This window comes from Carassius auratus, chromosome 1 (assembly GCF_003368295.1).
Source record: "Carassius auratus strain Wakin chromosome 1, ASM336829v1, whole genome shotgun sequence".
NCBI lineage: Eukaryota > Metazoa > Chordata > Actinopteri > Cypriniformes > Cyprinidae > Carassius > Carassius auratus.
Window position 1 is genome coordinate 24,321,829 of NC_039243.1, and position 25,986 is coordinate 24,347,814.

General features: G+C 38.1%; 1 protein-coding gene across 3 annotated transcripts; it reads right to left on the minus strand.

The window, feature by feature from the left end:
* On the minus strand, positions 1 to 25,986 carry LOC113105292 (transmembrane 9 superfamily member 2-like). Of its 3 annotated transcripts, none has more exons than XM_026266351.1 (17): positions 25,679 to 25,986; positions 21,449 to 21,516; positions 17,785 to 17,878; positions 16,929 to 17,056; positions 16,713 to 16,842; positions 16,507 to 16,627; positions 16,224 to 16,339; positions 14,636 to 14,715; positions 13,990 to 14,098; positions 11,696 to 11,828; positions 9,377 to 9,496; positions 4,445 to 4,502; positions 4,164 to 4,323; positions 3,876 to 4,027; positions 1,026 to 1,137; positions 754 to 925; positions 1 to 424 (listed from the first exon to the last, which is right to left on the minus strand). In XM_026266351.1, the coding sequence occupies exons 1-17, from the start codon at positions 25,829 to 25,831 to the stop codon at positions 279 to 281; spliced, it is 2,052 nt and encodes a 683-aa protein (XP_026122136.1). In that variant the 5' UTR covers positions 25,832 to 25,986; the 3' UTR covers positions 1 to 278. The 3 variants fall into 3 exon arrangements, with proteins under 3 accessions (XP_026122136.1, XP_026122133.1, XP_026122141.1); XM_026266348.1 differs by having other exon boundaries at positions 16,224 to 16,335; positions 16,503 to 16,627; XM_026266356.1 differs by lacking the exons at positions 21,449 to 21,516; positions 25,679 to 25,986 and adding an exon at positions 19,985 to 20,029 and having other exon boundaries at positions 16,224 to 16,335; positions 16,503 to 16,627.

Below are 25,986 nucleotides of genomic sequence, written 5' to 3' on the forward strand. Positions count from 1 at the left end.
AACAGGTTTTAAATGCTGTGCATATATACAAAGAAAATCATTTCGCTGCAGTGCACCTGTGTATGTATGGGGAACTTCACATTTTCACAAACCTGTTCTAAAAAAAAGAAAAGAAAAAAAGGTTCTTGATTTTCCTGTGATAACGAGGCACAAAATGTGTTGAGGCATGAACGGAAACAAGAAAAAAAAAAAAAAAGACCTAACAATTAAAAAGACTTTGGAATTTGTTGATTCAGAGTTGTTGATGTAAAGCAGAGTCGCTGTGGTAACAGATAAAGTTAACCAGCGCTCAGGTCCCTCTCTGGGATCTCACATTTGGCAGAGAAGAGTTCAGTCTCACGTAAGATTGCTTTCATTTCATCCACTTTGACCACGCTGTAGATCTTGGTGACAAACCAAAAGCAGGCAAAGAATCCAATTGTACCTGGAGGCAAAAATACACTATAGATTACTAAAATATTACAATTTTACAGACCATTATGTCCGTCAGTTTATTGAATAAATGAATATAATAAAACTCAAAGCACTGTTTGTGCTGAAGTGGCTACAGATATTTTTTCAAGCCCAGTTTGGCCTGTAACAGCAAATAAGCATCTTGTTTATCTACTCTCTTACTCTAACTTGTCTCTTGACTAAAGAAAAAAAATTAAAACATTTTCATGAATTGGCGGCGATGAACAATACAAAGCTGTTTGTTTTGAAAATGCCTTGTGTGTGAGCTGTCTGTCACTTTAACTCTACACACACACAAACCTGTGAAGAGGAAGAAGATGAGTGCCATGATCATGGTGTAGCCGAAGTAAAGAATGGTGCTGGCGAGCCCACTGATCTGCAGTTTAGAGAAGAAGTAATAGATGGCATAGACCAGGAAATAAACAGCTGTGAATCCGCTGGTGAGGAAGGAGCGCCACTGCCAGTGATAGTCCTGAGACAGCATATACACAAAACTAATTAATAAAAAATAAAAAGACTCGATTGTCCAAAAGATGCATATCGTCACATGTGTATGCTGTGTGAACTCTTACCTCAGCACACAGGTGGAAGTAGCACAGCAGGATGGTGGCCTCAGAACAGGTGATGACCAGGATGATAAAGACCAGGAAGAGGAAGCCGAACATATAGTACATCTGATGAGACCTGCAATATCGACAGTTTACACAATATTTCAATAAAACTGGAAGTGTTTTAAAGGAGATTGGATTTTATTTAGACTTTAAGACATTTTTAAAGACCTGCACAAATAAAATTAAATCTAGCTTAATAAAAATGTTTGATTAACATATTTTTGAATAATAAATGACTTTTGCATTTTTGAACGGTCACTTGAAAGTGAAAGTAATGTAATTTGCCAAGTATGGTTATTCAGAATTGGTGCTCTGCATTTAACCCATCCAAGTGCACACACACATCAGTGAGAAGTGAACACACACCCAGAGCAGTGGGCAGCTATAGATCAACTGGGGGTTCAGTTCCTTGCTCAAGGGGCACTTCAGCCATGTGTGTTGAGGGAGGAAGAGAGCGCTGTTCATTCACTTCCTCTCACCTACAACTCCTGCCAGCACTGAGACTCAAACCGGCGACCTTCTGGTAACTAGTTCGACTCTCTAACCATTAGGCCACAGTTGCACACTTGCTTTGTTCCTGAATGAATCAGCTTTGTAAACCAATCGACTAAATGAATGATTCAGTGACTTGCCACCACCTTTTTAAATAATTTAATATTTCTATGTTCAGAACTTGTTGTTAAACATTCATCACATAAAATTGTTATTATGAATTTGAACGCTTTCATGCCACCTCTGAGCCTCATCAAACAGTCTGTAAATATAACTAAATGCCACTTTTGTGAAGTACAAAGATAATTGTTTTATATATTGATTTAATATGATTAGTCACTTATGCTTCCTGATTGTGTCTTATTACTGAATGTATTGTTTAAAAAGTTTAGCGGTTTAGAGGAAACGTGAAATAAGTTTAATATTACATATTATAAAGGTTTTTATAAAAAACTTTTGGTTAAAAGTTACCTCAACTTGGAGTCCACCCAGTGAATTTCCACCACTGACACTATCCATAGTTTAACCAAGGTATTTTTAGTAAATCTATGGTTATACAAATGGTTGTCAATATGATTAAAAAAAACATTGTTATTTACACTTTTGTAAGTGAAAACTACCAATTATTAATTTATAATATATTTATATTAAAATAGAATATATTTAATTGTTTATATTTTGTATGTTTATAATGCATTATCTTCTTGTTGATCCACCAGTTCACATTTACAACTCAACAGTAAAAACATGGGTTGATTCTCACATTGGTCGGATCACAAATAGCAGCTCTACTCAGCGGTTAATTCCATCAGGTGCGTGATTTCACATAGAGCAGCTGTTACTACACAGAGTCATTGTTAATAGAGAAGATGCGCAAATCCACTTCATTTTCAGCGTTTATTGGCGCATCTTCTCAGTTAACAACGGCTCTGTGTAGTAACAGCTGCTCAATGTGAAATCACGCACCTGATGGAATTAACCGCTGATTAGAAAACCGGCTTTACTGACGAGATGTGCATTAACGATCGTGATCGGAGCACCCCTAATCATAACTAAATATTTACATATTATTATGTCCATATTATTTAAATTGAATGAACAGTAACTCTTATTCAAAATTGGCAACGGGCAATTTTGAACAAAACTAAACTAACAGTTATCAAACTAAATTAATTATATTAAATATAAACTAAAAATTATCAAAACAGTTAATTATCAAACAGTAAATTAGAGAAATAAAAAACATCTAACTATATTTACATATTATTTACAAACTAATTATCACAGTTGTCACACATCACAATAGAGTGTCCCTTACAAGTTGGAATGAGCAAACAATGCCTGTTTTCAAATCATCTGGTAAGCAGTAAGCAACAGTAAAAACATGGGTTGATTCTCACATTGGTCGGATCACAAATAGCAGCTCTACCATCAGGAGGCGCTTTTGAAGCAGCAGAAATAAAGCAGAACAGCAGAACACAAAGCAGCACAGACTTTGAAACGACCAGCACTCATACTGATTTAATAAATTAATCGCCTTTTGAATTTTAATCATCACTTTCAAGCATATTCCAATTCTTGTCCCCAAATTTAAGACCTCTTGAAATCATAATTAAGGCTTGAGACTTTTTATGGGCTTTGATACAACTAAATTGAAGACTTTTTCAGGACTCACGGAATCAGTGTTTTGTAAACACTGGAACTGACCTATCGGTAAGCCCCGCCCCCTTAATTACTGTTGGTCACTCGGACAAAGAAACGGAGTTCCTCACTGTCTCACAATGACAGTTTCATTTATGTGTTTTTGACTTTCACTGCATGGAACAGTTCACTGTTCTGGTTTGTTTGTTAGAATAGACTCAGTAACTTTAATGCTAACATAAGTTTTAGCCAGAGACACATTGCCGAAGCAGAAGATGATATTAACGTTCTGCTTGAGCAGATGAAAAGTGCAACTTAAAAGGAGTAAGACAACCAGAAAATGAACATTTTCATCTTCATTGTGATTAGGGTTGAATGCTTAGGGACATTTTGCTCCGTTTTGGATGGATTTAGGAAATGTAATAAAATAAATTACATTGCCAGGATAGCTGGAATTAGTGTTACAAGTACCACAGGCACATCGTTTTTCCATTTTCGTAGCATAAACTCCATTAAACCGATGAAAGCTTCAGATCTTCCAGTGTTTCTCTACTGATGTCAGAGTTCCGCTTCCCATGCAACTGATACTCAAATTCTATTGGCTCATCTGAATTTGAGGGGAGGGGCTTACTGATAGGTCAATGGGAATCATGGCAACCGTTAATCATCAGCACTAACCAAATGCTGTTGAGGATGAAGAACAGCTGGATGTAGATGCAGCCGAATGGCAGGATTCCACCCATGACAATGCCAGGAAGAGGTTTGGTGTAGAAGGACTGCTCTGGAATCTGTCTGGGGATCTGATTGGTCCGCACAGGATGTTCAATGCCCTGAAATAGAACCAAATTTACAAACATATTAAACTATAAGAAAGAGAAACAGGTATAATTGGATCATTTGACACCAAACACAATGAAGTTTTAAAAAAGGCTCTTGGGAAACAATTTGATAGTAAAGAAAGCTTACGCTCTTCTTAAAACCAAAGTATGCTCCAATAAAGGTGAGGGGCACTGAGACACAGAACCACAGAGCCAGGATGGCCACCAGAGTACCAAAGGGCATGGCAGCTGATGAACCCTCACCCCACAAAATCAGATTCATTTCGAAAAAATCTGCAAACACCACCCTGAAAACAACAAGTCATATTTAAGCTACACATCAACGATCAATCACAAGACTTGGGCAAGGGCAAAATGGCGAAATGAAATTTCAATTCAAAGAAATGATGTATTCCTCCATTTACCAACCCTGGACAAAGAAATGCTGTCAGCAGAACATTGGTCTTCCACTTCTCCCCACCGAAGGCTGGAATGAGAGAGAGACCAGTTCACCTCACATTTCAACAAGGATCACAAAACGAATATTAAATTACAAAGAGAAACTGCAGTTAAAGTAATACAGTTGTAATGCATCAGTACTTCAGCCTCTACAGACATATATTTTCTTGTTCCTTAACCCCCTGGGGTTCTTCATTTATGAGTCACACTCAGGAACTTCAGGTCAAAAATGGCCCGGAGGTAGGGATTCAGGTATACTTTTTTTCAGTAAAATCAATCAAATGTATTTTTGTTCAATAATATTTTTTCTTTCTTTTTTGGTGTTTTGAGAGAATTTAATGATAAGGAATTTCTATGCAATAATTATGATCATTTTTTTCCAATTGAATATAATAGAAAATACAGTCAGGTCCATAAATATTGGGACATGGACACAATTCTAATCTTTTTGGCTCTATACACAACCACAATGGATTTGAAATGAACGAACAAGATGTGCTTTAACTGCAGACTTGCAGCTTTAATTTGAGGGTATTTACATCCAAATCAGGTGAACGGTGTAGGAATTACAACAGTTTGTATATGTACATCCCAATTTTTAAGGGACCAAAAGTAATGGGACAGATTAACAATCATAAATCAAACTTTCACTTTTTAATACTTGGTTGCAAATCCTTTGCAGTCAATTACAGCCTGAAGTCTGGAACGCATAGACATCACCAGACGCTGGGTTTAATCCCTGGTGATGCTCTGCCAGGCCTCTACTACAACGGTCTTCAGTTCCTGCTTGTTCCTGGGGCATTTTCCCTTCAGTTTTGTCTTCAGCAAGTGAAATGCATGCTCAATCAGATTCAGGTAAGGTGATTGACTTGGCCACTATTTACCACTATAGAGAATTTACAGCTCTCTGTAGAAAGGCTTGTGAATTCTAGTGATTTTTGCACATATTTGCCTATTTATTTCAGGTTGTGGATCTTAATATATAATCACAGATTCTCAAAGACTATTTTTGTCAAATTTTTGTTTTGGTTTGGTTGGTTTAAATGGTAATTTTAAGTGCCAGTTTTACTTTATAATACAGTCAAACCTGAACATTGCACTAGAAAGAGAACAAATGGAAAGCATTTTGTTACCCATTGTTTTAATTCTAACTTAATAAAAAAAAATATTTCAATCATAAAATTTTTATTAACCTTTTATTATAAACATTCCATTAAAATTATTTTTTGCAATTCAATGAACAGTAACTCTTCAAAATTGCCAACAGCAATTATGAACAAAAAACAAAAATAACAGCAAACGTATAATAATTTTCAAACAGTACATGTAAATGGAAAATAGAAAAATTTAAAGGGTTTTAAATATCATCATAACTAGGGGTGCTCCGATCACGATCGGCCGATCGTTAATGCACATCTCGTCAGTAAAGCCGGTTATCTACTCAGCGGTTAATTCCATCAGGTGCGTGATTTCACATAGAGCAGCTGTTACTACACAGAGTCATTGTTAATAGAGAAGATGCGCAAATCCACTTCATTTTCAGCGTTTATTGGCGCATCTTCTCAGTTAACAACGGCTCTGTGTAGTAACAGCTGCTCAATGTGAAATCACGCACCTGATGGAATTAACCGCTGATTAGAGAACCGGTTTTACTGACGAGATGTGCATTAACGATCGGCCGATCGTGATCGGAGCACCCCTAATCATAACTAAATATTTACATATTATTATGTCCATATTATTTAAATTGAATGAACAGTAACTCTTATTCAAAATTGGCAACGGGCAATTTTGAACAAAACTAAACTAACAGTTATCAAACTAAATTAATTATTAAATATAAACTAAAAATTATCAAAACAGTAAATTATCAAACAGTAAATTAGAGAAATAAAAAAAATCTAACTATTTTTACATATTATTTACAAACTAATTATCACAGTTGTCACACATCACAATAGAGTGTCCCTTACAAGTTGGAATGAGCAAACGATGCCTGTTTTCAAATCATCTGGTAAGCAGTAAGCACTTTCTGCATCATCTTCTTTTGGTGGGGGAGGGACCAGCTCGGGAGGGACCAGACGTGGAGGAAACTGCTTCCTCATCACATTCCTGCACCGTCCTCAGAAGTTGCAGAGAGGCTGAATCCTCAGTGAAGTTTGGGTCAGCTCTCTGTAAAATCTTCCTCTTCAGAGACTTGTCATCTGGCTCTGTTCCCTCTTCATCACTGCTATGTAGTAAATAAGCCAGGGTCTCCTGAGCAGTATATCTCTTAGCCATTGTGGAGAATGAACTGTGGGCTGGGTTCAAAGTGGCAATATTTATACCCCAAGTTTTTGTTTTCATAAACAAATGCTGTGATTGTTTTTTTGTTTTCATAAACAAGTGCTGCAATACGCCTGAAGGTTACTAGGGAAGAATTCCATCCTTTGACCTTACTCTCTGTCTGTGTGTGCATGTGTATTTGTGTGTATAAGTGTGTGTGTGTGTGTAAATTTTCTTGTCCGTTTTGCACTCTTGATGTATTAGAGACTCAGCCCTTCACTGTTGTGTGATTTTTTTCTGCATCGTGGCTGATTTGTAGATTGTACACACAAAAAAACTTAGTATTTTCATATTTTTTGGCAATTTCCCATTCATTTCCTATGGCGGGTAATTTTTGACCCGAAGACCCTGAGTGTGACTATTTTTTTACGACCGCTTAGACTTTTCAAATCCTGTCTCCAATTTTTTTGGGTGTTCATATACCAAGTACCAATTAATTCACCAAGTTTCAGACCATTCCGATGAAGCTACGATTTTTAACATTAAAAAAAAAAGAACCCCAGAGGGTTAAAGCAGTTGCCAGAATTAAATTCATTTACATTTTTTTTGTTTTGAAAATTATTATATTTCATTACTTTCGTTATCTAGATGCAAACATTTAAAAAACAAACTAAAAATGAACAAATCTCTTGAAAGAATCAATTTCCATCACTACTTTCCAGTGGCTCCTAAAACTAAGGAAACTCATTTTCACATTTAACATACTGTTTTATATACTATTTTATTACATTTTGAGAGAATTTAGGATTTGGGGTGCAACATATGTCCTTTCTTATGACTTATGAGTCTATGAGACGGTTGCACTATTGTGAGCCAAGCATTGAGAAACACAGAAGTCAGAAGTTACTACAATCCTGTGCATTAAGTTTGGTGGTTGACGGACAAAAAAAAAAAAAAAGAATTAGGTAAAACTTTACAATAAAATTCATTAAAGGGGGGGTGAAATGCTCGTTTTCACTCAATATCCTGTTAATCTTGAGTAGTACTGCATCCTTCATAAATCCAAAAAGTATTTAGTTTTATTATATTCATAAGAGAAAGATAGTCTGTACCGATTTTTGCCGGAAAAACACGACCGACTGGAGGCGTGACGTGTGGGCGGAGCTAAAGAATCACGAGCGCGAATAGGCTTTTGCGTTGAGAGCATGTGGAAGCTGTGACATTACTGTGAGGGAAAACCCATCATCCAAAACAAACCATGGCTTACAGTCAGATTCAACCGTTTATTTATGATCCAGAATCAGATCCCGAGGCTGAAACTGAACGAGAGCAGCATCAGCAACGACTCGCTCCGAGCGGGGCTCGAACCCGGGTCTCTGGCATGGGAGGGGACGCACTAACAAGGATGCAGAGATATTTGAAACAGTTTTACTCACCGCCTGCGATTCCAACACAGTGACCCTTTTTCCTTGGGACTGCATCATCCTTAAGAAATAAACGATGTGTAAATCTGTCGTCAAACTGGGCCTTGTTTGTAAAACAAGCATCTTCGAAATGCAGGGAACAAACAAAAACACTTGCACAACTCCGTTGATGCTCTGTAAAAATAAACTCCATCCACTGGTCCCTCAATGCTGATTTTTTAAAATCTGTGCAGGGTTGTCTTGCCCTGGCAACCAAAAACACACTTCTTTTGTGACTTTTCGCGACACACTCGCTCTGATCAGTGAGTCTGTGCTCTCATTGCTCTGCAATACGGGAGCGCGTGCTCTTCCGGCAGAAGTGCCTCAGGACTCATATAAGGAAATTCCGCTCCATCTAACGTCACACAGAGCCATACTCGAAAAAAACTTTCCGAAACTTGTGACAAACCGGAAGGAGTATTTTGGGAACAAAAATACTCCTTCAAACGTACAACTTAATTTTTGAAACTTTGTCCATGTTTAGCATGGGAATCCAACTCTTTAACAGTGTAAAAAACTCAGTATGCATGAAATAGCATTTCACCCCCCCCCCTTTAATTAACAGTTACCTGTATTAGTTAACATGAAAAAAACTCCTACCTACAGCATTTATTAATGTTAATTTCAACAGTTACCATTACATTATTAAAATCAAAAGTTGTATTTGTTAACATTAGTTATTGCACTGTGAACTAACATGAACAAAAAAATGAATAACTGAATCTTTAACATTAACAATGATGAAAAAATACTGTAACAAATGTGGTTCATTGTTAATTCAATGTTCACAAATGACACCTTATTGTAAAGTGTTACCAGAAATGGCTGTTGTAACAATTGAATGTAAATTCCTGTGTGTCCATGATTCAGTTTCTAATAGGAGAGGAAAAACTGAGAGAAGATCAAAGGGGCAACTAAATGTGTCATATGAATGATGTTAAAACAGCTCAGCAGATGGATCTACATCTGATATCATAGTAAGCAGAAGAGTAAGCTCTCATTGTATTCTGCACGAGCTGTACAACACAAGTAAAGCTAAAAAGCAGCAGGGGTGGGTCGGCCTGCCTGTTCATGTAAATGGCTCCTCTGACACTAATTCAATCTAACGAACAGCAGACAGCCCTAATGGAGGGAGGATCAGAGATCAAAGGTCAATCCTTTGCTGCGGACTTACATTTGTAGTAGCGGGCAGCCACATAACCAGCTGGAGTACCCAGGAGCACCCACAACACCACTGCACACGTCATCAGAGCCCCACGATTGGCAGGTGACAGGAAGCCCAAACAGGCAAAAACTACGGGGGAAAACATGTCTAGTTCAGGGTTGCAAGAATTCTAAATTTTGACGTAATGTCAATCAAACATTCAACAAAACTCTTTATATCATAATTTAGATGATGCAGCAAATGTAACAGAGGCAGAGCTCCAAACGAACTTTTAAAACTGTCCAGGTTCATACGTTGTATCAGCCATCACAAAGTAAAAAAAATTCTATGTAGTAACTTTGGTAACATTTTTAATCATATATTATAAATTTGTCCAAAAATCTGACTACATTGGTCAAATCGCATTTGATAAAAATGTCTTGATTATTTTATTTTTTTATTCTCAGTGTTTTCTTTCTCGACAATTTAATGATCACAAGACATTGTTAGGTTTTTAACACTGCTATTTTTAAATAGTTTTTATGCCTGCAGTTTGTCAATTTTTTTTACTACAGATTAAAAGTATGAGGTTGATAAGATTTTTTTATGTGGTTGAAAGGTCTCTTCTATTTACCAAGGAACAATTTGATCAAATATACAGTAAAAAAAATTATATTGTGAAATATTTTTACAATTTAAAGGAACACTCCACCGTTTTTTGAAATAGGGCTTATTCACATTATTTCCTACATTTAGATAGGTGGGCAAATGCATTTTTGTGTCAGTGCATGCATTGTTTCAGTTTGACTGGGTCGGCGTTAGCTTAGCTTAGCACAATGAATGGAATCCTTTGTTGCCATCTAGCATGGCCTGAGTAAAAGTGATCAAAAAAATAAAAAAAACCCACCTAATTACTTCTTGTGGCCTGCGTATTCACAGCGAGTACAAATAGCGATCCAGATTAACACTAGGCGATTTCCTAGGCAGATATTGACTTGGGACTATATTATGGGGAAGCACAGGCGAAGCACTGCTGCTTAGGCGAAGCACTGCTACTTCGGCGCAGAGATATCACGCAACACATGAAATCCCACGACTTCCGTCAACACACCGGCGTGAATAGTAGCAGCCTGGCTATTTTCCTTACAGTACACGAATGGCGATGAAAATGGCTGATTTTGAGAGAGACGAAGAGGGTGACTTCTCAGACAGTCAAGAACCAGAACCATACCTATTTGAACCAGAGTTTACAGAAGACGAGCTGCGTGCTTTGAAAATAGAACGACAGGAGGAGGAGGTTGAGATCGCTCAACAGCCTGAGGACGTGAGGATGAGAGCCAACATGAACTGGTGGTGTGAATGTGGGGGAATATGCCAATCTATGCCGACGGAAATAGAGTGTCTGTGCTGTAGAGAGTGGGACATGTTTTTGCCATTGATGACCAGGCTCAACACGTCAGATCAAGATGAGCTTGCCTGAAGTCGTGTCACATCTACAGAGGATTTCACGGCGCTGATCCATTCTGCAGTACTCGATTTTTTTTCCGGTGTGACAAAGTGAACTGGAAAAAACGCCCCACGCCGAATGGACCAAATGGACAGCTGTCCACAGAGTAAGTGATTATTTTAATCATGACGCATGTATAGATCGACCCATATTATACCTGTATTCACATAGAGTTGATGTTTTCATGTGTTGCGTGATATCTCTGCGCCGAAGTAGCAGTGCTTCGCCTAAGCAGCAGTGCTTCGCCTGTGCTTCCCCATAATATAGTCCCAAGTCAATATCTGCCTAGGAAATTGCCTAGTGTTAATCTGGATCGCTATTTGTACTCGTTGTGAATACGCAGGCCACAAGAAGTAATTAGGTGGGGTTTTTTTTTTTTTGATCACTTTTACTCAGGCCATGCTAGATGGCAACAAAGGATTCCATTCATTGTGCTAAGCTAAGCTAACGCTGACCCGGTCAAACTAAAACAATGCATGCACTGACACAAAAATGCATTTGCCCACCTATCTAAATGTAGGAAATAATGTGAATAAGCCCTATTTCAAAAAACGGTGGAGTTTTCCTTTAAAAGAATACAATTTTCTATGTGAATTTCTGTGTTAAGGAATTCAAAGCTGAATTTTCAGCACTCATTACACCAGTCAAAACACTACGTTCTTTAAAAATAAATGCAATTTTACTGACCCCTTTTCAATGGTAGTATACTTTTATCTTTATTTTTATGGCAAAGACAAATTTCTAAAGCAAACTAAGAAAACCACTTTTTGACCTGGTATTGGTCTTTTTCTAACAATCAGGGCTTGAATTGTCCTCGATTGCTCAGCTCTCTATACACTTACAGAGAGTAACAAAGGTCATGATGAAGATCTGAGTCCCAGATCCCAGGAACACAGACAGCAGCATGCCTTTCCTGGGAGGCCTGAAGACATCTCCGTGAACAAGCTTCCAGCCAAATTCCTCCTGGGCATCCTCCTGGAAAAGATGGAGAGGAAAAGCCAGGCTTCAACAATATCAGGAGCTAACAGAACCCCGTTCAGGCGTGGGTTTGGGTCTACAGCCCAATTACAGCTAACAGAGATCAAAGGAAGGACGCCGGCTGCTGCTCAGACCAGTGATATACACTGTGCCACTCTCAGTCTGTCCTTAATGAGTCTGATCTGTCAGGACGAGGAGGGGCCATGGTGAAACAGAAAAGAGAGAGCACGTAAAAGCAACAGATGCATCACACCTGACCCTGTTTGACCCCAAAACCTGGATGGGAGGGGCCAAATATAGGATATATAAAGAGATATATCTCTGAATGCTGAAGTGTGTGTGTGTGTGTGTGTGTGTGTCCGCACTTGTCTCTCCACATCAGTGTGACCCTCACTGTTGGCAGCAGACGACCCAGACCACAAACATAAGTGACATACATTAACACACATTGTTAAGTTATAAACCAAACACATTGAGTGCCACACATTCACACACATGCAAACATAAACATTGTCTATTATGTTTTAGAGATGGGCGATATGGGAAAAAATTTATATCTCTGTATTTTTGGCAAATTTGCAATATAAGGTACATGTCTCTGTATTTTTGTATTTGGAATAAAAAAAAATCTGTATTTAATATATATATATATATATATATAAATTATATTTTACTAACCGTCCAATGTTGTCCAACAAAACAATATATATTAAAATATATTTGATTACCCCATTACAGTTACTTTACAGTTAGTGCTATCATAAAAATGGACTTAGTTGTAGGTTTAAAATTCTACGTCACATTTATTTTCCATAGCTTTATAACATTTACAGATGGAGAGTACACCTGTGAAATGTAAGTTCTGCATTCAGGAAGAAAGCACATCTCAAACACATTAAACAGTGTCAGTAGCCTAGAGTTTAGCATCTGATGGGCCGAGCCGCATAAAGGGGGGGTGAAATGCTCGTTTTCACTAAATATCCTGTTAATCTTGAGTACCTATAGAGTAGTACTGCATCCTTCATAACTCAAAAAAGTCTTTAGTTTTATTATATTCATAAGAGAAAGATAGTCTGTACCGATTTTTCCAGGAAAAACACGACCGGCTGGAGGCGTGACGTTTGGGCGGAGCTAAAGAATCACGAGCGCCAGTAAGCTTTTGCGTTGAGAGCGTCTGGAAGCTGTGACACAGATCCAGTGGCTGAAATTTAACAAGAGCAGCATCAGCAAACGACGTCTCTATGTGGTATGTACTAAAACTGTATATATTTGCTTAGCAGTTTTGGAAAATGACTAAGTTCCACTTTATGTCGTCTTTTTTTTTTTTTAAGCTGTACATGTGGAAAGTGCAGTTTGATGACAACATCGCATGTTGTTTACTTTATGTGCTTACGCGCCGATAGCTAAGTTAACAACACAGAGATATTTGAAGCCGTTTTACTCACCGCATGCGGTTCCAACACACGATCGTGACCCTTTTTCGTTGGGACTGCATTATCCTTAAGAAATAAACGATGTTCAAATCCGGCGTCAAACTGGACCTTGTTTGTAAAACAAGCATCTTCGAAATGCAGGGGAACAAACACAAACACTTGCACAACTCTGTTGATGCTCTGTAAAAATAAACTCCATCCACTGGTCCCTTAATGCTGTTTTTTTTTTTTTGGTAATCTGTGCAGGGTTGTCTTGCCCTGGCAACCAAAAACACACTTCTGTGATATTTCGCGACGCTCTCGCTGTGATCAATGAGTCTGTGCCCAGCCTCTAAGTGCTCTGCTATACGGGAGCTCGCGCTCTTCCGGCAGAAGTGCACTTAGGACCCATATAAGGAAATTCCGCTCCATCTAACGTCACACAGAGCCATACTCGAAAAAAACTTTCCGAAACTTGTGACAAACCGGAAGGAGTATTTTTGGAACAAAAATACTCCTTCAAACGTACAACTTAATTTTTGAAACTTTGTCCATGTTTAGCATGGGAATCCAACTCTTTAACAGTGTAAAAAACTCAGTATGCATGAAATAGCATTTCACCCCCCCCTTTAATTAATGTGAAACGAAACTATAAACTATGTCTTACCAGTTTTTAAAGGCCTTAATATGAAGCTTGTCACATGTTTAGAACAAACTGAATTATGCACTTTCTGAGCTGAACTCACCACAGAGTCCATCTGGTTGTATCGGGCGATGTCTTTATGGAGTGTTCGGAGCATGATCATAGCAACCATCCCCGAGAGGAAGAGTACGATGACCAAAGAGTTCATGATACTGGAGGCAGAAAACAGAACGTCTTAGCATGAACAACAGGAAAATGACTAATAATAATATAAAGTCAAATATAAAGGTTTTATTTTGGCAGGAAACCACTGGGAGGTCTTAAAGCTTCTCTTTAGTTGACAACAGATTTTTAAATGCTTCTCATTATTTCTCTAATTTGGGAAGATGTTTGTCATGTTGCGTTTTCAAATGCAGATTCCAAGACACTGAACACACCAGACCATGAGCATCATGCAAGTCTTTTACTCTTGCATTTGCCACTGGTTAAGTGCTTTTGGACCCTGGCTGAGGGTCATAAAGTGTTAGAAGCTATGGTAAACAGATTATATATTCGCATGGGTCATAATTCAGGTCAAGTCTGCCACACTGGTGGGTAGTTTGCTCTGAAGCCCACACCAATGTGAGCTTTCCAAAGGATGCATCTATAGTACACACCAAGGAGGAGTTTATAAGAATACATGTCCACTTTGAGTGTGTCTTTTAGAACAGGGCAATAGGATGCGTGTAGTGTGTGATATGTGCCTTCACCTGAACCACTGAATGTTGGTGTGTGGCATAGACTCAAGAATATAATCCCATCTAGAGGCCCAGCGAATCTGTTTGTCCTCCTGCAAACACCAAACCAGCAGTTATACATAAAAACCAATAACTCTGCAGAAATATTGATATAATAAATCACTTTACACTTGGGAGCTACAATCTCTTACAGAGATAAATATAAACCCAAATTAACATATGTACATAGTTATGAAGTATAGATTGCAAAGCATTTGAAAAGCTAATTTTAAATGTAATGACAATTTAATTTTTCATGCATCTAGCATGGGATGAACAATGACGCTTTCGCTTTGCTTTGGATGAAGTTCATGTAATACGGTACTTTCCACAAAAGTAAATTACATTTATTAGACAATAATGGGCAGATACCCTGCAGGAAACCACAGCTTTACAGAAAACGTGGCATGATGCCAGTATGAACAACACTTCTCACTTTGAAATTAAGAGGAATAGTGATGTAAAGAATAAAAAAGGTTATATTCATATAAACTACTATAAATAATGGAAGACACTTTGAATCAGTTCAGAGTAATATAAATTCACCCCAAAATGTGCATTCTGTCATTTACTCGCCCTCAACTTCCAATTTGTCTTTCGTTGATCTTCACACAAATTAAGGCCTTTTAAACATTTACAGGATAAATAACCATTGGGCAAATATTGCAGACATTACGCTTAGTAATAATCAACCTGTCCTCTGTTGAGCTTGGGAACTAATGGTCGGAGCTGCGTTCTCTGGAATCCTCTCAAACGTCGGACTTCTACGTTCCGATTGGTTGCTGCCCAACCGCGTCATAGCTCATTACCACAAAGCTGCCTTGATTTCAACTCTCTTCGACGCTTTCAACGGCCAAGTCGCGTCACGCCGCTCCTCGCCACTGCTCGACTCCGGCTTACATTGAAAATGAATGACTTCCGGCCACTTTGACGCTCTCGGCGCCGGCAGTGTGAACGCACAGAAATTAACATTTTCAAGCTTTAAAATGTTATAAAGACATCTTTAAAAAATCCATATTAATTGAATAGTCAATCCAAATCTTGGCAAAAACATCTTTTTCTAAAATGAACAGATTTAATTTAGCCTTTTATTCAACATAACACACATACAGTACATAGAGCACATTAAATATGTTAAATGGAGGCCCAAACTTGATGGATGAGAACAAAAATGCTTACGTGCTCTATAATGATGCGCTATTCGCTGTTTATTTGTGAACATTAAAACAAAAAAACTAAATTAAAATCTAAAGTGATAGGCTCTGTTAAAAAAAAAACTTGTATTAAACTGCTTGATTTTCATGGATTACATTTACAGTGTACTTTTTGAAGCTTGAAAATGTTGACTGTCTATACTTAAAAGATAATAGATAAAAAAAAAAAAAAAAAAAAAAAAATCATAGAAATTGAGATTAATACAAATATCTTCATTTCTGTTCCAAAGATGAACAAAAATCTAATGGGTTTCAAACGACAATTGGGTGAGTAAATGAGGACAGAATATTCATTTTAATATAAACCAATCCTTTAAGGCTGATATGTAAGTATCTTAATCACTAACCACAAACTTGACGGAGTAAGTGTAGGGAATCTTGACTTCTCCTTTAAACTTGTTGTTCAGACTCATGGGAGGTCCTTTGCAGTCTGGTTTCTCCATGTCGGTGTATTTATAGCTTTAAAAATAAACAAGAAACATAATCCATATTTACATATTAAACCCAATATATGCTCAATTTGACAAATAAATATTTAAATATACTGTTGTTTTTTTAAATTCAATCTTAATCAGCTAAATGGCACCCTTTTTATCGATTAGAATTGATTAAAGGGCATCAAATACCTCATGGGCTCTAATTTAGCTGCAACCAGTCTGGCACCAGCCGCCTCGTTCTCCACCACATGGTAGAAAATGGTGATGTCCACATGGTTGAAGATGTAGAAGGTGTCTTTGTCATTGAAGTCGGCCTGCATGAAAATGACCACTGCTTGAACAAGTTGCATTAAACCGAACCCTCGTATGACCTTGAAAAGGCTGGTAAGTGTCACTCACGTTGACTACGCAGGCATCTTTGGGCCGTCCCGTATCAGTGACATAGCAACCAATGGGGAACCCTGGATTACAGAACTTCTGATTGTCCTCCACATCGTAACACCAGGTCACCGGCATATTATCGACGATCCTGAGAGAGTCAAGTGAGTGATGAGATGCTATGCTTGATTGTAGTGCTGTGTTACAGCCAAGAGAGAGACTGAGAGACTGCCTCACCAGTGGTGTTGGTAATTGAGGAGCATTCCCTTCTTGAGAAAGTCCAGCTTGGCTTTTTCCTCAGCTTTTTCTGTGTTGTAAGATTTAAGACAGACACTCTGGCACTCCAAATTCTTCTTGAAGGAAAACTAGAAGAAAAACATTCATTATTAAGTTGTTTTAGCACCATTTGCCTTTAATACAGCTCCAGACCTTCTTAAAATACATTTATACAACTTTTGAATGTACAGATGAATGTTGTCTATCCGAACATCTGCCAGTTATTTCAGAGCTGTTTGATGAGGCAATTTGTATCTCACTCTTCTCTCCAAAACTGCCCAGTGTAGTTTGATCATATTCAAGTGATTTGCGTGGCCTGGGCAGAGGTTGAGGTTCGTCTTGGTGCTTCAACTGTCCAGGTTTTTTGATCATGACACCATTCTTTTTTGACATTTTAGCATTGGTGTCTATGATTAAAGTTTTATATCATGTATGTTAGCTTTATAAATTCTCTGTGGTTGGATTTTGTGGAAACAGGGTCTCTGTAGTAACTACTGAGGTTTGTTTGTTTGATGGTCCCTATCATTCACTTTCGCTGACTACTCTTCTTCACTGATGACTTTGTCTACAAAGTCATAATCATAAAGACGTTTGTTCTTAAAACACCAAAGAAGTATTTATGCTGCTCCTAAAGCTTCCATGATCCCCCCCCCCCATTAACCCCTATAGTAATGGGTGTTCACATTATTTTGTCCAACCTCTGTGTGTTGCATCAAGATACACATTATGTCAGTTCATGGATTCCCAAGGGATTGAACCCATGGCCTTGACATTGCTAGTGCCAAGCTCTGACATACAAGAACCTTGTGTAATATACCTTATACGGGGACAGCTCAATTCTTTCTCCAAACAGCACCTGACCCAAGTTCTCAGATGGACGCTTCTCGGACTCATCAGCACAAAAATCAAACCTGAAAGAATACAAATAATCAAGTATTAATCAGACATAATCAAAAAGCTCAGCAAAAAGGTAATAATAATTTATCAGGTGACATAACAGATTTTTAAACTGTGCGTGTGTGTGGCCATTAAAAGAGTGCAAAGGTTTTCAAATAAATTTAATTGTTACTTTAATTTAACCCAAACATGCATGGACCACAGAGGTTTTTTTGTATCACTGAAAAACAACAACAACATAAGACAGGTGCAGTTTGCAGCAATGATGCTTGAGTAGCATCTTAAAAACTTCTATGTGAGAATATTCTTACATATGCCTAGAAATCTTTGTTTTGATGCCTCAGAGGAATTCAGAACTTCAAGTTCAATCAAAAATTTGAATTACTTCTGTGGAACATAAATGAATATATTTTGAGAAATATCACAACAGGATTCCTTCTTGCATACAGTGGAAGTCAATGGTAATAAAAGCCATATGTTTACCCACATTTTGTGTTCTGCTAAATAAAGAAATGCATACAGGTTTGGAACAACATAAGGTTGAGTAAACTGGATGAACTATCCCTTTAATTGTAATATACACGGTGAGCAGAAAACCTCTGATAATTGGCTGGAAGTCACCAATTAAAGCAAGCTACCTACTAGTGCCTAGCAAAGTTTCCTTGAGCAAAAAATGTTTACATTCGCTGTTTTGGATGTATTTTATTAAAATAAAGCTGCCATATGGGTACTTGTGTTAATTCAGACAGAACACCCTCAGGACCTTGAGCACAGTAAGTGTAAGGCAGATTAATAATGCAAAGCATACAGTATGTCATATAATTGAATGTCTTGTGAGGATGTAAATATTACGACAAAATCAAATTAATTTGATCACAATTTAAACCCGGATGATTGTAACCACTCTAAGTCTGTCTGGGGAAAGCTAGCGTCTCTGACATAGTGATAACACTTGGTGCCTTCTCTAGTGCAGCTCAACCAGGCATTACACTGGCATTTCAGCTGCGTTTCAGAAACAATCTACGTCTACACTACATAACCAAAAACACATGTCACGTGACCATTCAATCACACTGAGCATGCGCGTAACAGTGTAAACAAGAAGAAGTCGGTTGCTAGTCACTGGCAGGTTCAACAGTGAGCATGATGAGCGGAAAAGCAAGGACGTCTTTGTGTGGACAGATGATGAGGTGGAATAGTTACTCAAAGAAATGAATGATTACAAGGCGCCTGAAAATGTCGATTGGGAGTCATGCCAAAATAAATACAGCCACATACTCGAAAGAGACATGATACAGTTACACGGTCATCAAGGATACGCAGAGATCATGTGGGCAACCATTCAAGTTTTTAAAGGAACACTCCGACTTTTTTGATACTTTAGCTTATTCACAGTACCCCCCAGAGTTAGATAAGTCCATACATACCTTTTTCATTTCTGTGCGTTCTGTAAGTGTTATTTGACGCACCCACCGCTAGCCTAGCTTAGCACAAAGACGATGGAAATGGATATTGGTAGCATAGTAATCCCAATAAGTGACAAAATAATGCAAACATTTTCCTATTTACATGTTGTGATCTGTATAGTCACAGCGTGTACAAATAACAAGGCTATATGAGACAGAGACCATTTTTAATCGTATAAATACTGGGAACTATATTCTCACTAGTTGTAGGAGCACAGCTAATGTTACTTGGGCGGAGTGGCTACTTGGACGGAGTGATTAGCGCAGCACACGAGACGCGCCGTGGTGAGGAGCAGAGAGTTCGCTAAGAGTTGGAGTAATAGAGTCAGCAATTACTAGATAGTAAATCTATATTTTTTTGAAAAAATGCAAGTTGCCACACGGACCATGAAACATGTGCTAAAGGATACAGCCATCCCATCGATAATAAAGACAGGACAAATTGGATCACCTGTTGCTGCAGTAAGTGTTCCGTTATGTTTTGAGATGACTAACATTAGCCATACTGTAACAGTGCCATGCTAATGTAATATAACCTTAGTAGTGACACTATTACGTGAATAAGGGCTCCGTGTATCCCCTTTATTGTTATTATTGTGACACACTGTATGCAATGGCTATACTACAATTGATCATTATAACAAAATCACTTACTTGGTGGACAGCTGACCATTAGGTTCACTCGGCATGGGGCGTTTCTTCCAGTTGATCTTGTCACAATGGGAAAAAAGCGACAACTGCCGGGTGTATTAGGGCAGAGAAATCTTCCGTGGTAGTGACGCAAATATTTAGATTGTCATCAAGCCTTGACATTGATGGCAATACCCGGTCCCATTCATTACAACAAAGGCACTCGGTTTCTGTCGGCATAGGTTGGCATGTTCCACATTTACACAGCACCAGTCTGTGTTCGTCCTGATTCTCCCTTCGACATCAATCTGTTCGGCATCTTGTCTTACAGCTTCCAAAGTTTGTAACTCCTCGTCTGTGTATTCTGGCTCAAAACTATATGGTTCTGGATCTTGGTTTGATACACAGTAAAATTCCTCTGAGTCTGACAATTCCTCAAAGTCAGCCATGATCACGAGTCAGGTCTAGCTAGTTAGTCACATTTATTTTGTTTCCGGAACCATTAACAGGGCGTCTCGTGTGCTGCGCCAATCACTCCGCCCAAGTAACATTAGCTGTGCTCCTACGACTAGTGAGAATATAGTTCCCAGTATTTATACGATTAAAAATGGTCTCTGTCTCATATAGCCTTGTACACGCTGTGACTATACAGATCACAACATGTAAATAGGAAAATGTTTGCATTATATAATCACTTATTGGGATTACTATGCTACCAGTATCCATTTACATCCAGTCTTTGTGCTAAGCTAGGCTAGCGGTGGGTGCGTCAAATAACACTTACAGAACGCACAGAAATAAAAAAGGTTTGTATGGACTTATCTAACTCTGGGGGGTACTGTGAATAAGCTAAAGTCCCAAAAAGTCGGAGTGTTCCTTTAAAAGTCTCCATTTTGGTCTGTTTACACTAAAACGCAACCCCAGAGTTTTTAAACTAAAACGGGGTCAGCAGCGTTTTCAAAAGTCTCCGTTTTCGAACGTGGAAAACGTCGGAGTAGTGTAAACAATAATCGTAGCGAAAGTTTTGTGTTTTAAAATGAAAATGCACTAGTGTAAACAGGCCCTAAATAAAGTTGAAAAAGCATAATGGCACTTCTTCCTCTTCCTAAATCTCTACAATCATTTTTTGAGTAAACCCCTTGAGAAGTACTTATACCCCGTGTAAACAAAGTCAGTAAGTTTAAGTCCAATGCAAAAACATTAACTAGTATTTTTGGGAAAAAGAAAATCTTCTTCAGGTCAAAGTGACCCGAACACAACCAGAGGGTTAAATATATATTTATACTAGATGAAAAGCTCACAATTAAAACATTGCTTCGGGTAATAAATTAAGAAAAATAAATTTAATCTAAGTACTCAAATTACCAAAACTGCAATAAAATAAAATGTTTTTTAAATACATTATTAAAACTAAGATATAAAACTAGATGGAAACAGATTCAAACGATTAAATGGGCTACCATTACACATAGTATAATTCATACTCACGCGGTGTATTCATAGGGCAAAACAGACTCCACAGAATCCAGCCTGTTCACAAACAGCTCGATGGTTGACTGACAAAAAGAGAAGCATCAAAGGTTACAGCAATGTTGAAATACTTCCATATAAACTTTTCTGACATGCAATTACTCATGTGAGGGCATCTTTACACAACACATGTTTATAAATTATTAGAATAAAGGGCTTTTAGAAAAACAACAACATGTGAATCACAGTCCCCGACAAAAATGTCATAGCTACTACAATTATTGTTATTATTATAAAAACATAAGGTATATCTGACAACCCACTTGTTAATGGAGTATATTAATGACCGACCCCCACATGAGGATATGGACATAAAGAGCTGTTTGTTTACATGTGTGCGTGTCATCAACAACCTCACGTAGAGAGACACACAGATCATATTAAACAACACATGATTACATTACACAATTCAAAAAAGTATTATAAAGAAAATGACTTCATGACAGAATTTTTAACTATTTAATGGGATTTATTCAATTCATTCGTGAAACACTTATCTTCATAAACATGCATATGAAGGTACTTATCAATATAAACTTACTTGATGATTATTCCGAATGTCTCCTTTAATGTTTTATGTAATAAAGGCACAGTTTGGGAACAACATCGGCTGAGTAACTGAATACAGTATTTTAAGAGAACTCTCTCTTTACAGTCAAAGTCCAGCTTGAGAGAGAGAGACATTATCTCTTCACTTCCAGCTTCACAGACAGGTCGACTATGAAAGTCAGTCTTATGACGATAACGTTACAAAGTTTTTGAATGCAACGGCGTTTCCACAACTGACACCCAGCAATAACATTTCGTGCTGGTGTTACGGTTTAACTGGTTACCGTGTTATCTGGGACCTGTTCTTCGTACGTCGCTTATTACATCCGAGATCAAATGACACATCCAATGAATGATATCATCGTGCTAATCATGATCCGGCTAATTGGGTTCTTCGCACACACCTGTTGTGTATGATTAGTATCGCTGGATTGAGTTTTCTGAGATAATTGCGCGTTCATGTGTTGTCTTAAAAGGGGATATGTATCGATCATAGACAGTAAAAGAAACGGACACAGCGACCCCATTGGAACTCAATTGAGACAAGTGAAGCCCATTTTTAGCATTTTTTAGCACTTCCGTTTCTGACGCGCAGACTCAAACGAAGCTTGACGACGTCAGCAACCTGTCTGACAGATGTAAATCTTCTAGTAGCTGTGCGTGCAAACTGCCATTGTTAATCTTGCAGAGACAGCGAGCTTGAGCGGGGAGTTCTTTGGCGTGAGTGAGCAGGAGTAAGTATTCTGAGTAATTATTTTGTATAGTATTTTAAAATGTAATGCCAGTACGCCATATTGAGTTAATTGCCTGCGAGTTTCTCCTCCTGTCTGTATGGTAATGCGACAGAGAGACGAGTGGTTATGACGCAATCGTTAGCCTATTTTTTACAAAAACTGTTTATACGGGGCCATAATATAACATAGAATGTAATGGAGCCCTTTATATATTGTCGTGTATCTTTAGAAATAAATAATGGACAAACGGAGTCTTTAAACGCCTCAGATGTAAAGTTATTCACTGTCAAAGTGATGCCAAAATGAATGGGAGTCAATGGGAATGCTAACGCAAGTGAAGTTCTGCTAAAAGATGGCAGCCCCCACCCGACTTCAACTTCTTATTCTCACTCTTATAATAGCAGTCATCACTCAAAATAATACATGACTCTATTATCTGTATAGCATGTGTGTAAGACTCTAATACAATTATGAAGTAATAATTTTATGACAAATAAATATTTCAGTGAGTAAAACTGGCTGTGTCTATAGTAGGCTGTTATGGACTACACAACATTTTAATATTATTTTTAAATAATTATTTAATTATTAATTTAAATTATTGTCCCTGGATCAGTACGATACTCTTGTAATAAAGTAGCGGTGGTAGCAGGCATATTTTGAGTATCAGTTCTGGTTGAAAAGAAGCGATCTAATCCTGTTTACATGAAACAAGCCTGCTCCCGAGCAGGTTTAAGCTTATGGACCTGTTGCTATGACAGCAGCTCCGGGATGAGCTTCGAAGAACCAAATGATCCAAGATCACGCCAAATCATCAACATTCAAATCCAGCTAACTGAGTTAGCGACGTACGAAGAACGGGCCCCTGGTGACCAACTTCCTGTTTAGGTCTCCGCTGCAGATGTGCTGGAACGACGGCAGCAGATTCGCCGATTCTGAGGGCAAAAAATGACGTGATATTAAGTGTCTAATAAACGCAGACTTGCTCATTGCATGATTTTGATATTCTTGCAGATATAACAAGTTATAGTTATGATCGCCCGTAGCGGCTGAAGTAAGTAGGATTAACAAAAAAATAAATAAAGTAAATCTGGGTTGGCACGGGTTTCGAACACGCGCTAAAAGACGACGCGCCGCGAGACAACACTCACGAATCACCGAGCCACCGATCTTCACATTAGATCTCTGGATTCAACACAGGGCTGAATCAAGGAACTGTGACCGTGTTAACCTGTGACCTCTGTTTGCAAGCCAAAATCCAATTTTACTGTTGCTATAAGTTAACAATTCCAGCCAAAGCGCTTCTAATGCTGCTCAATTATTTGATACGATCTGAAAAATTACGAATCCCATTAATGTAAACATGCATAACAACAGCCCAAAGTTTAAGTAGTTTAGTTCCATTGGTTCATTGGCAAAACACATTCTTACAGTGACAGGCTGCCCACATACACTTCTTGTTATACAACATAAAAAAAGATATATATCACCTGTCATCTATCCAAGACAACATTTAAAGTGTTACTAAATGGCAACAACTTTTAAAGAGTGTCAAAAACACTAGTAAAAATCAGGATTTCGAAATGGATCCATATCTGATGGGACATTGTTCCCATGAACCTCTCAGCCACAATGTCAAAATATGTAAATTACAAATTTCCAAAATCTTTCAATCAATGCTCCACAAGTAATTTTTCATCATCACAATCCCTTTTATTGTAAGATACAATGGATTTACAGGTACTAGACATTTGTAAAAAATACAAAGAAAAAAAAATGAATCAAAGAAATGTTAATGCTCAAATCAATCATGCTACAAAAGACGGTGTACACAGAAGTGGTTCATTTCACTGGTTCACAATCACTAAGCTCATTGGTTTTCACGAGCTTTAATGGTTGTAACGGAAATGGCCATTTGGGTTCAATCAAAACTTTGGTCTTTGCATGTAAGTCTGTAATGACAATTTTATGTACAGTCAATTGTGCTTTGTGTCTATTTGATTTCAATTCAGATGCATACAATCACAACCATTCAAGCCGAAAAATATGTTGCAAAGTTATTTAAACAAAGTAAATTACACTTTACAGCAAAGTAGTGCAACCTATTATTATTTTTAAATATTGTTCCTCAAAGTGAAATTATGCATTCTGTACATCTAGTTTTGCAGTTCATAGCCAAGAAGTGTATGTGGGCAGCCTGTCACTGTAAGAATGTGTTTTGCCAATGAATCAATGGAACTAAGCTACTTAAACTTTGGGCTGTTGTTATGCATGTTTACATTAATGGGATTCGTAATTTTTCAGATCGTATCAAATCATTGAGCAGCATTAGAAGCGCTTTGGCTGGAATTGTTAACTTATAGCAACAGTAAAATTGGATTTTGGCTTGCAAACAGAGGTCACAAGTTAACACGGTCACAGTTCCTTGATTCAGCCCTGTGTTGAATCCAGAGATTTGGAGTTGCTAATGTGAAGATCGGTGGTTCGTGAGTGTCGTCTCGCGGCGCGTCGTCTTTTAGCGCGTGTTCGAAACCCGTGCCAACACATATTTACTTTATTTGTTTTTTGTTAATCCTACTTACTTCAGCCGCTACGGGCGATCATAACTATAACTTGTTATCTCTGCAAGAATATCAAAAACATGCAATAAGCAAGTCTGAGTTTATTAGACACTTAATATCACGTCAGTTTGTGCTTTCAGAATCGGCGAAATCTGCTGCCGTCGTTCCAGCACATCTGCAGCGGAGACCTAAACAGGAAGTTGGTCACCAGACCAGATAACAGGGTAACCAGTTAAACCGTAACACCAGCATCACACAGCAGATACCCCACTACAGAGAAACACTGCACATCTGAAACAGTTTAATGAAAATCACTTATTACGCGTATTAATGTGAATATTTACCTTGCAGTCTGGAACGTCGTTGTTTTTTTCGCCCTCTTCTGTCTCGCAGAAGCTCACAGGGGCCAAACCAGGGAGGTAGAAACTTAACGCGTCCCTCAGCGACCCGCACACAAACAACACAAATACAACACGGACACCGTGGAAAACGGCCATTCTGCCTCGACCGACTAGTTCAGGATTCGGTAGAAGTATTTACATGCGTGAAACGTAGATGTGCGTGTCAGAATTCAGACATTGGTGCTATCTACGCGCTAGCGGAGCTGCCATAGACAGTAAAAGCTGCTGCTGCTGCTTCTTCTTCTTTAGTT

What these genes read in the sequence shown, in the direction of transcription:
- LOC113105292 (XM_026266351.1), bottom strand. Translation starts at nt 25,831, where the DNA reads ATGGCCGTTTTCCACGGTGTCCGTGTTGTATTTGTGTTGTTTGTGTGC. An exon ending in ACAGCATTTCTTTGTCCAGG is followed by an intron (nt 4,324 to 4,444) that starts GTTGGTAAATGG and finishes TGTTGTTTTCAG; the next exon opens with GGTGGTGTTTGCAGATTTTT. An exon ending in ACTTTGGTTTTAAGAAGAGC is followed by an intron (nt 4,028 to 4,163) that starts GTAAGCTTTCTT and finishes GTTCTATTTCAG; the next exon opens with GGCATTGAACATCCTGTGCG.